Source organism: Phyllobates terribilis, unplaced genomic scaffold (genome assembly GCF_046119375.1).
Source record: "Phyllobates terribilis strain yellow unplaced genomic scaffold, ASM4611937v1 Scaffold_2__4_contigs__length_985480577, whole genome shotgun sequence".
In the NCBI taxonomy this organism is placed as follows: Eukaryota; Metazoa; Chordata; class Amphibia; order Anura; family Dendrobatidae; genus Phyllobates; species Phyllobates terribilis.
This window is the reverse complement of record NW_027362762.1, coordinates 514,132,417-514,145,977: the sequence shown is the minus strand read 5'-3', so window position 1 is coordinate 514,145,977 and position 13,561 is coordinate 514,132,417. Positions and strand designations below refer to the sequence as shown.

The 13,561-nt window shown below is 38.1% G+C and overlaps 1 protein-coding gene across 7 annotated transcripts in view; it reads left to right on the top strand.

Annotated features, from left to right (window-relative positions):
- The window catches only part of MAP7D1 (MAP7 domain containing 1), a 93,042-nt gene extending 80,055 nt beyond the window's left edge, over positions 1–12,987 (top strand). For all 7 annotated transcript variants that reach the window (XM_073665923.1, XM_073665922.1, XM_073665928.1 and 4 more), the window contains 7 exons: positions 2,854–3,046; positions 6,445–6,549; positions 9,371–9,415; positions 9,542–9,605; positions 9,689–9,788; positions 10,693–10,910; positions 12,464–12,987. In XM_073665923.1, the coding sequence (XP_073522024.1) occupies positions 2,854–3,046; positions 6,445–6,549; positions 9,371–9,415; positions 9,542–9,605; positions 9,689–9,788; positions 10,693–10,910; positions 12,464–12,474 (736 nt within the window). In that variant the 3' untranslated portion in view covers positions 12,475–12,987. The remainder of the gene's footprint in view (positions 1–2,853; positions 3,047–6,444; positions 6,550–9,370; positions 9,416–9,541; positions 9,606–9,688; positions 9,789–10,692; positions 10,911–12,463) is intronic.
- Positions 12,988–13,561: the final 574 nt, after the last annotated feature.

Genomic DNA, 13,561 nt, shown 5'->3' with positions numbered 1-13,561 from the left:
TGACACCGGATGGGAGCTCTGCAAACCACCTTTTACCTGAGGGCATCCTGGCTCAGCGTCCTTGTTGCATCATGTGATGCACATATGGTGTGGTGCTAGTCTTGCTAATCAAAAGAAGAACATTAAATGCGGGCAAGTAAGAGGAGGTTCGTATGGCTCCACAGATGGCCACAGATTGCTGGTTCTGTGAATCGATTCATAACATTTCTGCTGCACCCTGTATATAAGCAAGATTTCTTAAATTGTTCACAAATTCCTAGATAGTCACATCCCTTTACAGAATTATTGTTGCATATGTATCGCTGTTGCAGAAACAGCAATTTACCTTCATTATATTGAACAGCTTATATCCACTAATGTATGGGTAATTTAAGGTTGTTTCCTTTTAAAAGTGGATCTGTCACTAGAATAACCATGCCCATCTAATGTCACCAGTGTCGGGCTTGTTAAACAGTACTTACAGTGCTTGATGGAATGTTTCTAGACTTGGTTGTTGAAAACAAAATTTTTTTTCCTGTTTTCCCAACAAATATGTAAATCATGTTAAGGGGTAATTCCGTTTCCTATCCCTTTCCCAGCCATTCTCACAAGTTTCCCCACCACACCTCATCACCAACACCTTCCAGCACTGTGATTGACAGCCAAGACCATCCTAAAGTCTGGGGAAATCTACCATATTCTATCATAGATATTCACATATGTGGAATTACCCTTGATGAACTTGGTTCTTGCAGCAGATGGTCTTAGAAACTTAATACCCACTGAGAGAGCCAGTTTTCCCCCGCAGCACTATCTCACTGCAGTGCTATGGAGAGTGCAGCTCCTAATGAGCATGTGTAGGACTTCAGTGGCAGGGAGGACAACTGTGAAAAGAGCTTGGCAATCAAACTAGGTGGTTGGAGATATGCTTTACAATCTGAATACAGTGAATGACTGGTCTCCTAAAATGAGGAGTGTTCAGAAAGGATTATAGTCATTCCGGGATGGATTTGCAAAGTAAGTACACCATCCTCATCAGAGCTAGGCCATTTATTTCAAGCTATATAGAGATTATACTGTTCGATCTGGTGACAGATCCTCTTTAAAGGGGTATTTCCATCTCCAAGATCCTATCACAATATGTAGTAGGTTTATTAATAATAATAATAATGGCAAATACCTCCAATTAGAAATGTATAAGGTTTTTCTGAATCACTGTCTTTTTCCTCATGTGCAGGCATTGCAGGGCCTTAGTTATCCATGGTTACGACCACTGATATAATAACAGCTAGTTGCTAGTGGTCGTAACCATGGACACCTAAGATCCTGCAATGCCTGCACATGAGGCATAGCGAAGCAGAAAAACTACTACATTCTAATTGGAGGTATTTGCTAATATTATTATTACACCTACTACGTATTAGGATAGGATCTTGGAGATGGAAATGCCCCTTTTAATGTAACAGTGCACTTGCAGTGAAGCCCCAAGTTTATTAAAGTTTTACTTGTTTAGGTTAAAAAAGCCATGAGTCTGTCAACTTAAGTGTTACATGATCTAGTATACATTTTTAATTGCTTGATTAATTAACAATGCAATTTGTTCCTTTTTATATGCTGACATAGTATCTATCATTACCACTTAAAAACATATTACAGAAAGATCTAGATAAGCTGTCAGCGTGAGAGAGAACATGGCTGAAGTTTAAAGGGAACCTGTCACCAGAAAAAATGCTATTAACCTGCAGATAATAGTGTTTTTTTTTTATTTTTTTCTGGTGACAGGTCCCCTTTAATGTTGAGAAATGTAGAGTAATTCACCTAGGCCATAGTAATTAGTAATGGTATTGCTGTGTATGTATGTGTGTGTGTGTGTATGGAGGAATACTGAGCTCTAAGCATCATAAAATCTTTAGTATCAAAAAAAGCTGTCTGAACGAAGCAATTTATTATTTTATTAACACGTCTTTTAAAAGCAGGCAATGTTTACTGCATGTGCAATCTTGCAATCAATTCTTTGAGCTCCTGTTGCCGGACCTGCAAGCAGAATGCAGATTTAAAAGCCCCCAGCAAATCATGACTACATCTCCTGTGGTCAATTTATATGTTTTTATGTCCCTGCAAGTTATTTTTTATTATTTTTGTGTAGAGAGGGGAAACCTAATAATAATGTATTGTAGAAAATCTCTACACAACAGATGATAATTTATTGTTATTAGGCCTTTTACCAAATTTTTACATTTTCCTCATTCATTGTTGAACCTATTCACTGGTCTATATTTCTGTAAAAGTTTTAAAACCTGGCGGTTTCAGCCTGTCCTGTGTAATCAGTAGAGCCTATAAAAGAAGTACTCCAACGGGACACACTTACAGCTGTTTCAGTAATTCTCCACACACGGATGGCCATCTTTCCACCAGACAACTTGTATTACAAAATGGAGCAAAATAGTGGACTATGCATTTAAATAAGCAAAACATGCAATATTCTTCAAGATCATGCAAAAGTCACCATACATATGGGATATAGTCATAATATAGTTATGACTATGGTCAGTTCCTTCCCTTCACACTCAAAAGGGACATTTGACGTGAGGTGTGCAATTGTATTTGGAAAGCATTACTATAGATAATTTGTCTTCTGAATCTTCCTGGTATACTATGGCCTTCCAGAGCCACTGAGAGTAATAATATAGGTCTGAGGACCTCTGTGACCACTCTACTAAAGCCTAGATGATTTAGAAAGTTGAGACTCACTGCTTCTTACATATGAAAACTATTTTATTGCCGTGTGTTAAATCTGGCTATTGTGATTTGTTTGTTACGTATTTACTGTAATAGCATGGTTGTTCTTTAACCCGTAAATTCTGCCAACTGTAGACGAGACAGAGAAGAGCGAGCACTTCAGGAGGCTGAGGAAAGACTCCAGAGAGAGGCCGAGGCCCAGCGACTGGAGGAGCAGAGGAGAGTAGCGGAGGAGGAGAGACGTCAACAGGAAGAGGAAGAAAACAGGAAGGCTGCAGAAGAAAAAGCCATAGCTGAGCGAGAGGAGACTGAGAGACTGCAGAAACAAGTGAGAGATAAGAAAAATTTACAATGTATAAAAGAATAATAATAATAATTTTTATTTTTATAGCGCCAACATATTCCGCAGCACTTTAAAGCAGGCTGAAGAGTATTCTTGTGCTAAATAGTTAAATGTCGGTAACTATTTTGCTGAATCCTTTATTATTGAAGTTATTGACACGGATATCCTGTTTCCTGGTCATATGAACATCCATAACAGATCACACAATAAACATGCACTACTGGTCTTTCCAAACATATATTGTAAAAGTAGCATTTCATTAAGGAAGGGCCTCTGCTGCCCCCTATTGTCAGTGTGCAAGCCGTAGCCATTTTGCCATATCATGCTTTACCATTCTCCTTGACAGCGAGATTAAAAATAAAATGAAGGTGCACTTTCTGTCCGTTATAGAATAGAAAATATTTGGTTCTTTAGCTAAATGATTTTATCTGTATTTATACTTTACCATGATTAGTACATAAGCAGAGGCAGTTGTTGTTTTCTTTTCATTTTACATAAGTTTATTTTTATAGTTTATGTTTAGCAAGGTTATATTGAAGCCAATTGTACTAGCTTTCAAAGGGGTTGTCCAACGCTTTTAATTTTTTTAAGACCACTCATAAAGGTATATAGCAAACAGAGGAGTAAAATGTACTCTCCAATGCCGTTCTGCTCCTGTGTTGATGATTCCTTGATCCTCAACTGACCTTCATCTGCCTTGTGCCTAAAAATGATGTGGCATCAAAATGCAATGTCTAAAGCACTGTGGAAATTTATTGGTGCTATATAAGTATGTGAATTCTGCATCTATTCCCTGGTGGCAGGGCAGCAGTAACATTAGTGGGGTTGAAGTGCCACCGCTACAGTCAGTGATTGGCTACAGTGGCCACATATCGAGACAACACAACAAGGCTTGAGCTGGGTAAATGGAACCTGTCAGGGACCCAGGGAGGCATCAACGCAGGAGTAGCAGGGGAAGGGTAAGGTAAGTATTAGGGTATGACAGCAAGAATTTTCCTATGTGTATTTCGAAACAGATGCACTTCAAAATCCTCATCAAAATATGCTATGCTATTCATATGACACGTTTTGTCTTGTTTTTTTTTTTTTTTTCCATTTTTTTTCCAGTGAGGTTTTGAAAACCTAATAACGGGAAAAAAAGTGACATGTCCTTTTCTTTGAGGTGGTTTCCTTGTGGAATCCATTTCAGGCTTGACACTAGCAGGTAAACAAAAAAATTATTGAAAGCATGCCATAGGTTAAAAAAACTCTCTAAAAACAAAAAAGCAGCATTTCCCAAAGTAGATTCTTCTTGGAAAAACTTGTCGGATTTTTCTGCCTGCAAAAATGTGCATGTGAACATATTTGTGCTCTTTTTTTTTTTTTTATTAGTTTTGTCAGATGATGATTTTATGGGGCTGAAAAACCCATTTTAAATGCTATATTAAGCTCTCTCAAATCCAAGTTGTACTCTCTTAGATTACATGCCTATGGACCAGAATGTTCAGGCAGACAATTACATCATTTCTTGTTCATGGCATATAAATTCATGCAGTTTTCATGAGGTATTTTTGCTGCACTTTTCTGGTCCATAGGATAGCATATTTAAAAGGACTCTGTCACCAGGTTTTTGGTGCATAATCTGAAAGGAGCATAATGTAGAGACAGATGCCCTGAATCTAACAATGCGTCACTTACTAGGCAGCTTGCTGTAGTTTTGATAAAATCACTGTTTTATCAGCAGAAGTTTACATTAGAGGACTAGTAAACCTGCTGCCATGTAGTCCTCCATATTCATGAGCTCTACATAATCCCACCGAAATACCTGTTTGGCAACTTTCTGCTGATGCACAGCGTACAGAGAAAGCTGCCAATCAGTGGTGTTGGTAGGGCTATACAGCATTCAGAGAACTGGGAGAGCTGCAGCAGATAAAGACTGATTTTATCAAAACTGTAGCGAGCAGCCCAGTGACACAGCACTGGAATCAAGGTCTCCATCAAGCTGCTTTCAGATTGGATAGCAAAAACCTGGTGGCAGATTCCCTTCAAGGTTATCTGTCACTTTGCTTTTCTCTTATTTTTGTACACAACATGGCTCAGTGGATTACAGATTATTAAATTTTTAATTTGCATTTTCCATGCAAACTGTGACATGTCTGATTTTAACCAGTTAAAGGGGTTGTTCAGTACTGAAGCATTTATGACCTATCGAGAGAATAGAATTAATGAGTTTTGGGGAGCCACGCGCAGCACCCCCACCGTTAAGCTGAAATCTGCTCCAGTAGCCGTTGATGCTTGGCAGCCCCATACATTGCTTATTAGCCACTGCTGAGTACTGCACTTCATCTCCCATTCACTTTAATGGATAGGTCATAAATATGAGATGTGTATGAGGGAATGGAAGATAGTGCAGTACTCTGCACTGGCCACTTAGCAATGTATGGGGCTCCTGAGTTCTGTTCCATACATCTTAGAGAGGACCTTCCACCAAAATTTTCAGGTTGAACTAGATACACGATGTAATAGTGGCTGCAGAGCGGAGTAAAACGTGTGTTTGTTTTTTAATTTCGCCTCTCCTAGTGGGTGTTAGATAGTTTTTCACTGGGGGCGTGTAGTTCTTCCCACTGTATGGCATTGCAGGCAGTGTCTTCACTGGACATGCTGTACCCATGAATTAAGAATTCTGAGAATGATTCATCAGTCCAGGTGGAGGGAAAAGGGGATCTCTCTGATAAGATGGATTACAAAGTTGCTTCCTTTCATGGTTACTATTGATTTATGAAATAAAAATGTAAACAACTGTTACACTTTGTAATTTGTTAATACAGATGCCAAGCAGTTATGTGCCTCTAGCTTGGTGACTAGGATGCCACATTGTCTCTCCGAATGATTCTTTTTAGCATTTATTTGTTTCCTATTGATAGGATTGATAGGTGTAGGTTGCTGGAGTTGGATGTATTGTTTTGAAAGCTATTCTGGTTGTCTTAAAAAGTAGTTGCAAATGATAAATCCTGCATATAATGTGATGAATCAATGGGCTATAACCTGCAGTGTAAATAAATGTTGGATAATCCCAATCATAACATCAGTCTATGCCCTCATATGTGCATTAACATTGTCTGTTCACAGCTATGCAGATGTGGGCAGGATACAGCGCAATACAGCCAAATTAATCAATATCGGACTAGTGCATAAGAAATAATGTGGGATAGTGCCTACCCTGTCGCATGTCTCATTTAACCATTGGCAGGCTTTACATTTTTATGTTTGTGTAGTTTCTGTGTTTATCAAAGTGGTGCACTGTGAGCAGTATATAGTATAAAGAAGCTTTTTGTCTCCTCTCCTGTGCAGGTTGTTTTACAGAATCCTCTTCAAGTATATTTACCTTTTGAAACCTTTTACAGAAAGAAGAAGCTGAAGCCAAAGCTCGTGAAGAAGCCGAAAAACAGAGACTGGAGAGAGAACAACACTTTCAGAGGGAAGAGCAAGAGCGTCTGGAGAGGAAGAAGGTACCAACCAAGAAAATATATAATATATATATTTCCGTTTTTCCTTTTTTTTTTTTTGCAAGACAAGTTGTACTTTTGAATGACACCATTCATTCTACCACACAGTGCACTGGAAAACAGGAAAAAAAATCTAAGTGTGTTGAAATTGCAAAAAAAGTGCAATTCCACAATTGTTTTTTGGGTTTTTATTTACCATGTTCACTATATGGTAAAACTGACCTGGCAGTATGATTTATATTCTGATGTTGATAATTCTTACTTTAATTTGCATTAAATTACAACGTTGCAGTACAGGGAGGGGAAAAGGGTTCTGTCTAGTATCCTTAGGCTATGTGCACAAGTTGAGTATTTGCAGCAGATTTTGCAGGAAAAGCACTGCATAAAACATGCACTTTTTTTACATGCATTTTTGATGCCTTTTTAACTTGCATTTTTATTCCATTCATTTGAACGGATAAAAAAACACTGCAAAAACACTGAAAGAGTTGACATGCTGCAGATTTGGAGAAACACTTTGGTAGTTCAAATCCACAAGGAAAAAATCACCAGCACATGCTTGTGATTTCAGAAATCACATTCACTCTGCTTTTCTTCAAATAGCAGATGTCTCTTGAGTTTTTTCCTTATAGATCTGCTGTGACCACACTTTTTATAAGATGAAACTAAAGGTTTCTTTATATGTGGATGTTAAGACAATCTGGGTGCCTTCTTCATTTGTATAATGAAGGTTTGTAAGGAAAAGGTAACGGGACTTTATAGTAGGCATCATCCCGACTAACTGTGTATAGGCAATAAACCCTTTGAACTGGCCATGAACTTTCATTGCATGTAGGATCATTAGAATAGCCAAAAATCAACCTTGGAGAGTTATGGTTTGGAAATGAGAGAGTATCTTTAGCTCCAAAGCCTGTTTTTTGGAAATGAATAGGATGGCTAGATGTACCTTCATATGTCCAAACTGAAAATCTGCCTTCTCAATAGTGAAGGGAATTAAACCCTTCATAACTGGGCACCTTTAGTTTTTGCACATTTGTTTTCTTCCTCCCACTGTTTCAAGAACCATAACTTTTTTTTTTTCTCTCGACATACCTGTATGAGGGCATGTTTTTTGTGGGACAAGTTGTAGTTTTGAGTGACGCTATTTATTTTACCATGCAAAGTACTGAAAAACAGGAAAATAAATCCCAAGTGGAATGAAATGGTGGAAAAAATATATAATTATGATAATTTTTTGGGGGGGGGGGGGTGGGCGTTGTTTTATTGTTTGCTGCACAGGAAAAAAATGACCTGGCACCGTGATTCTCCATGTCAGTACGATTACAGCAATACCAAACTGATGGGATTTTTTTCTCTTGTCAGTGGTTCAAAAAAAGTAGTTTGTATTGCCATTTTCTGAGACTCGTGTTTTTTTTTTATTTTGTTTTTTAGGGCTTTTTTAACTGATATTTTTATTGATACCTTCTTGAGGTACTGTACATATGATGTTTTGATCACTTTTTTGCATTTTGGGGGTAAGGTGTAGCAATTGAAAAAAATGGGAATGCTGGCATTTTTATTTTTTCAGCGTTTAAAGTACAGTTGACAAAAGGGGGTTAATATAAACTTTTGTTTTAAAATATTTAAATGAAAAAAATAGTGTTTTTTCATTCTTAGGCTGCTTGGGGACTGTGATCGTTGATTGTTTGTTCTATATGCTGTAGTACTGCAGCATTGCAATATGTAGGAATATCACTGATCTATAAGGCTGAGCCACAGGCTTGGCTTCATAGGAGCATCAAGGTGACCCCTGGCTGCCATGGCAAACCATTGTCTTTTTCCATGATCTTTTTGTGGTGGTGCCAATGAAAGATGTAAATGGCAACATACAATTGGGCAGAGATTGACAGCAGCATTTAGATGATTAAACAGCAGAGAGCAGCCAGGTATATAGTGAGGTAAGGTCCGGAGCCTGCTCCATACTCCCGCACCTGATAGGACGCACTGGTACATTCTATATGTCAAGAAAGGTGGAAATTATTCCTGATCATTGGGGGTCAGACCAGTTGGACCTCTATTGATCTCAAGATTGGACTCTGAGCCCTGTGTAGATGAAGCAGAAGTTAAGCATATTCACCACCAAGTTGTTCCCTGTCTGTGAATGTCGGAGATAGTGGTACATATTTCTTTAAGGGGCTATGAATAATTTGACAGTCATAGTACTTCTGCCTTTATCAACATAATATGCAGTCGCCAACCATTTATTGGCCCGATGGACAGTTGTGTGACTTATGCTCCGCTTATAACAGGAGTGCAAACCTGTGTTGAGTAGACGTAGATCAGTCCCTAGCTATTGCATGCACATCATTAGCTGAGGAAGTGTGTATGTGGCATCCGTGTAGGCTCCAGCTATGCGATTTCATATTTGAAAGGGATTTCTTGTACATGGAAGATAGACTAACCTTAAGCCAGGTAATGTGTACAGTGTGCACACATAGTAATCTGAAAAACACCTTGGTTTTTTATACATTACAGTGAAGTTTACTTAATCCATGTGGCTAGAATTGGAAACCATCTCAATATAGAAATACAATTCCTATGGTCAATAGAATGCTTATGAATGATGGTTGACAATGTTGCACATTATATCAGGTGAAAGAGAAACATTAGAAGCAAAATGTTAATGGAATATTTGAATGTGAATATTTAAAATGTCCTCTGCTGGCCATGCAAATTTGATAGCTACCTCAAATTATCACCAATAATTTCTCAGGGGTAATGTTGGATGTTTTGCTTTCTGTATGTCACATTATAAATATTCATTCTTGATCCTTACCTATTTCAGCGTCTTGAAGAAATAATGAAAAGGACACGGAAATCAGATGCTCAAGTAAGTACTTCCCATGTTTGGTATCTAACAAACTATTGGATTATGTATTGTTAGAGAAGTAAAATACACAAAATGCAACAGTTAAATTTTAAGGATTTTTTAATGTAAACTTGTGACTTCTTGCAGAAAAAGGATGATAAACAAGCAGTGAATGGGAAGGAAACCAAGCAAGAATCTACTCGCAGCAAAGGTAAGTCATTAAGAGCCTATTGAGGTGAACATATATTTTTCGTTATTTTATGACCAACAGTATCTAAAAGTTCTTCTTTGCAGATGAAGCAGAATCATCGGAAGTAATCTTGAAGATTGAACTTCCAGAGAAGAAAGTTGTAAGGATACAGGACAAAATGGCAGGAGCTGATTTGCCTCAGGGGTAAGTGCGAGAAGTGTTGGCCACCTGTTTATCTTCCATACTTCTGATTATGTATGATCTACACTGGCTGCATCAAACAGCTCATCAGGTGAAAAAAAAATCACATTTTAAATGGTATTGTGAATAAATATGAACATTCATTGAACGGATGTTCATTTCATGACTCCAGCTGATTGTTTGCTTCTGTTGAAATTTCCATCACCTTTGTTCTAATGTATGGACACCCTGATGGAGAATCTGTCAGTAGGACCAACCCTCCTAAGCAATCTACATTGCCATGCCGGACATAGAAAGCTGAATAACATGCCTTGATATCTGCAATATTTAAATGAGCTTTAAGATCTATGGGTCTGATACTGATTTCCCTTAAAATCTGCCTCCAGAGCTTATTTTAAATGAAAAGAGGTGTTACTATTTTGATATATAATGCCTGACAGTCTGATTTCCTGATCTACATGTCTCATATTGGTAATGCCCCCTTTGATTTAAAATAAGCTCTGGAGGCAGTTTCTTTGGAAGATCTATGTCCGGCCAATAGCTTTTAACAGTTGCGCATTTATCTGTAATTTAACATTTACAAAAACTTACCGAACCCTCTACACAGTGCTGCTGACTATTTTACAAATCTTATGCACATACATGTTATATCAAGCCACTTGATGTGATTGAAAAAAGTAAGCCAGTAAAATTGCCTGCTGCTTGGCTCTTAATAGTAAAAAACAGAGGTTGTGTTTGATAAGGAACTTCTGTTTCAGGAACATGGTCTTGCCATACACGTATCTCATGTAGGCAAGAAACCAATCCAAGTCAACAGCAACCAGTACCCTACCTTTTGGTGACCATTGATGTATATGTATATGCATGACCTTACCATGCAGGCTAATATTTTCAGTATTTTATTTAGGGTACCTGGACACATAGTGAATGGTGTACAACCTTCCAAACAGGAAAATGGATTCTCCTCTAAAGAATCATCCCCTGCATTTGAGGAGGTGATAACGTTGTCTGAAATTAGCAGTTCCAATGGAGATAAAGTTATTCCTCCTGCAGAGCCAATAATCGCCTTTGGAGGCAAAGATGCTTTCATAAAAAAGTCAACTGTCCAGCCACCTCAGATAACAGGTAAGGGGCTAGTATTTAGTGTTCTTGTGCAAGGCAGGATATACAACAGTCACATCTTACAGCTAAATATGAATGACAGTAATAACATGAATGTTAGTTTAGGAAAATAAACCTAATCCTTGTTCAAATCACTGCTGTCAATTCCTTTGTGTAAGATGTGCTCTAGTTTATTTATTTGTCCATTATTTGTGGCCTTTTAGCTGAAGCATAATTTGTATTTCTTTTCTTGAAGAAGAAATGTATACTCAACTATATTTTTTTTTCAAATAATATATAGTTACATGTACATTTTATGCACTGTGGAACGGCATGTTCTCTATACAGATGGCCCATAGAGACTTTTCTTTATCTGTTTTATAAACATATGCTTTACCCTGGCCAAACAACGTAGTGTGGAAAATCCTTACTTTGCACAACCAAGATTATCATTTCATGTCATATAATTTACATTAAAGATGACCTTGGATTCTATTCCTCATGTATTCAGAATTTTGGAGCATCTTTTCTCAAATCTTGGCATTGTGCTGCTCTTCTGTTATTCCTTTTAGAAAATTTATAAAGTGACAACTGGATGTTACCAGTTGGGGCCGTGTGTCTACACATTGTGAAGGCTTGCTCACAGTAGCATAGATTCCCTCATGCGAGAGAATTGGGCCAGTTATGCTAATGAAACTCTGCTCAAACTCTGAGTCTGATCTGGGTGTCCTCTTTACTGTGATCTGATTCTATCACATGAGAGAATCAGAGCTGAGGTGCGGAGAAGATGGAGAACTTAATTTCTCCATCTTCTCCACTGTCTGTGCCCGTACATTGGCCTGCACTGAGAGGACATCCAAGTGCACTCCGATGTTTTACTTACACCCATAGTCTTGAATGGGTGCACACGGGGCGATTTGCAGAGCCGCTCGCAGCATGCTGCAATTGTTCTCTCATGCCGAATCGGCATGAGATAAAATCACTGATTTGCACTGCCGCATAGAATAACATACTCATCTATTTTTATACGCTACTGTGCGCGAGCCCTGATATTGTCCAATCAGTGTAGACTGTATAGGAACACATCCCTTTGATGAGGGGGAATAGTAGCACCCAATTGTCAATTTATTCATAAATTAGGAAAAATCGAGGAATGCAGTTAACAAGAAAAGAAGCTCTAGGATTTGTATTTTATGAAGAATAAAGGCATTTACTCAATTAATACATTATACATGTCAGGAGAGGCAACAGGCCTTCTTTAAAATTTCCTTTGTTTAGAAAAATTGGGCCAGAGGGAAAAAATATAATGTAAAAAAAACCACCTGACCAGATAAACCCCCCTGCTGATCCAGCACCAGCTCTTCCTGCCAATTTGTTTTTTAAAGTGGTACAGCAATGAAACCCCCGACTATCCACAAGACCGATGAAGTCAGTCACTGGCCACAGCAAAGTAAACAGAATGGCAAGGAGCATCACACTGGTGGCACTGGAGCAGCTGGGGACTTTCCCACCATTGGCCAAATATTTCATGATCTTATAAAGCCCCTTTAATTTTCAATGTTTTTCTTCTTTTTCAGAAGTCCTGTAACAGTTTTCAACATTACGTCTGAGTTCCTGTTGGCTGAGAGGACCTTGGGAAACTAGCAGAAACTTTGGGACAAAAATCATTGTGTTTTTAGTCTTTCTGCGGTTTGCTTGAAAGCAAAATGGTTTCCACTGCTGATGGCTCTATGATCTGAACGAGCCGAAAGGAATATGTTAACTTCAATGATGATGGTTACAACTAGGAGACCAGTGCCACAATCTATCTACTTTTGACAAATACTGGACACTTAGTGTTATTACAATTTTTTGTGTTCTTTTTTTTTTCTTTTTAACATGCACCTTATATTAAAACAAGACTGACAAGGTTTAGCTCACAAGACGAGAAGAAACATAAAAAGAATAAAATGATTAAAGTGGAATATCCCGGCCATGATTGAAAATGTGGGAATGAGCTTGTTGGTGTTCCTAATTATTTAGCTATTTAATAAGAAGAGACTGCTGGGTACAATGATGTATGTGAATTCTGTAAATAAAACCTCACAGTGTTACATCCACAGTTGTGAATTATTGCTTGTCTCTTTGCATTACATTGAAACAACATATTTCAAGTTCATTTGTGCTAGCACTAAAGTGGTAAGTTGGGGTATTGTTTGTTTATATATTATTTATTATATGCTTGTCTCTGATTATGTATGTACCTCTGTTACCTCCCCATATTTTTGTAATGGAGTAGGGGAGTCAATGTATGGACGGAAAGTAATCTTTCACATGGATTGCACTCATGGAAAGAATCCTGCTACACTGTTAACCAGCTTTACATTGATCTCTGTGCTATTCACCCAGAAGAGCATTTATGAGGTCAGACACTGATGTTGGACGAGAAAATGTTGATCGCAAACTCTGTTTTAGTTTATCCCAAAGGTTTTTGATGAGGTTAAAGTGACTGACCGCACACAATGATTCTTCAAACCAAGTACAGGTGCTTGGTGCAACCTTGGCGTGGCCAAACATTTAAGTGCACCTTTCCACCTCTGTATTTTCCATCCTTCTATGGCTCTATAATGCCAGACCTGTCAATAAAAGAAGAGTGTGTGAAGATAGATGGAAAACAAGTAGGTGGGAAGGTGCAC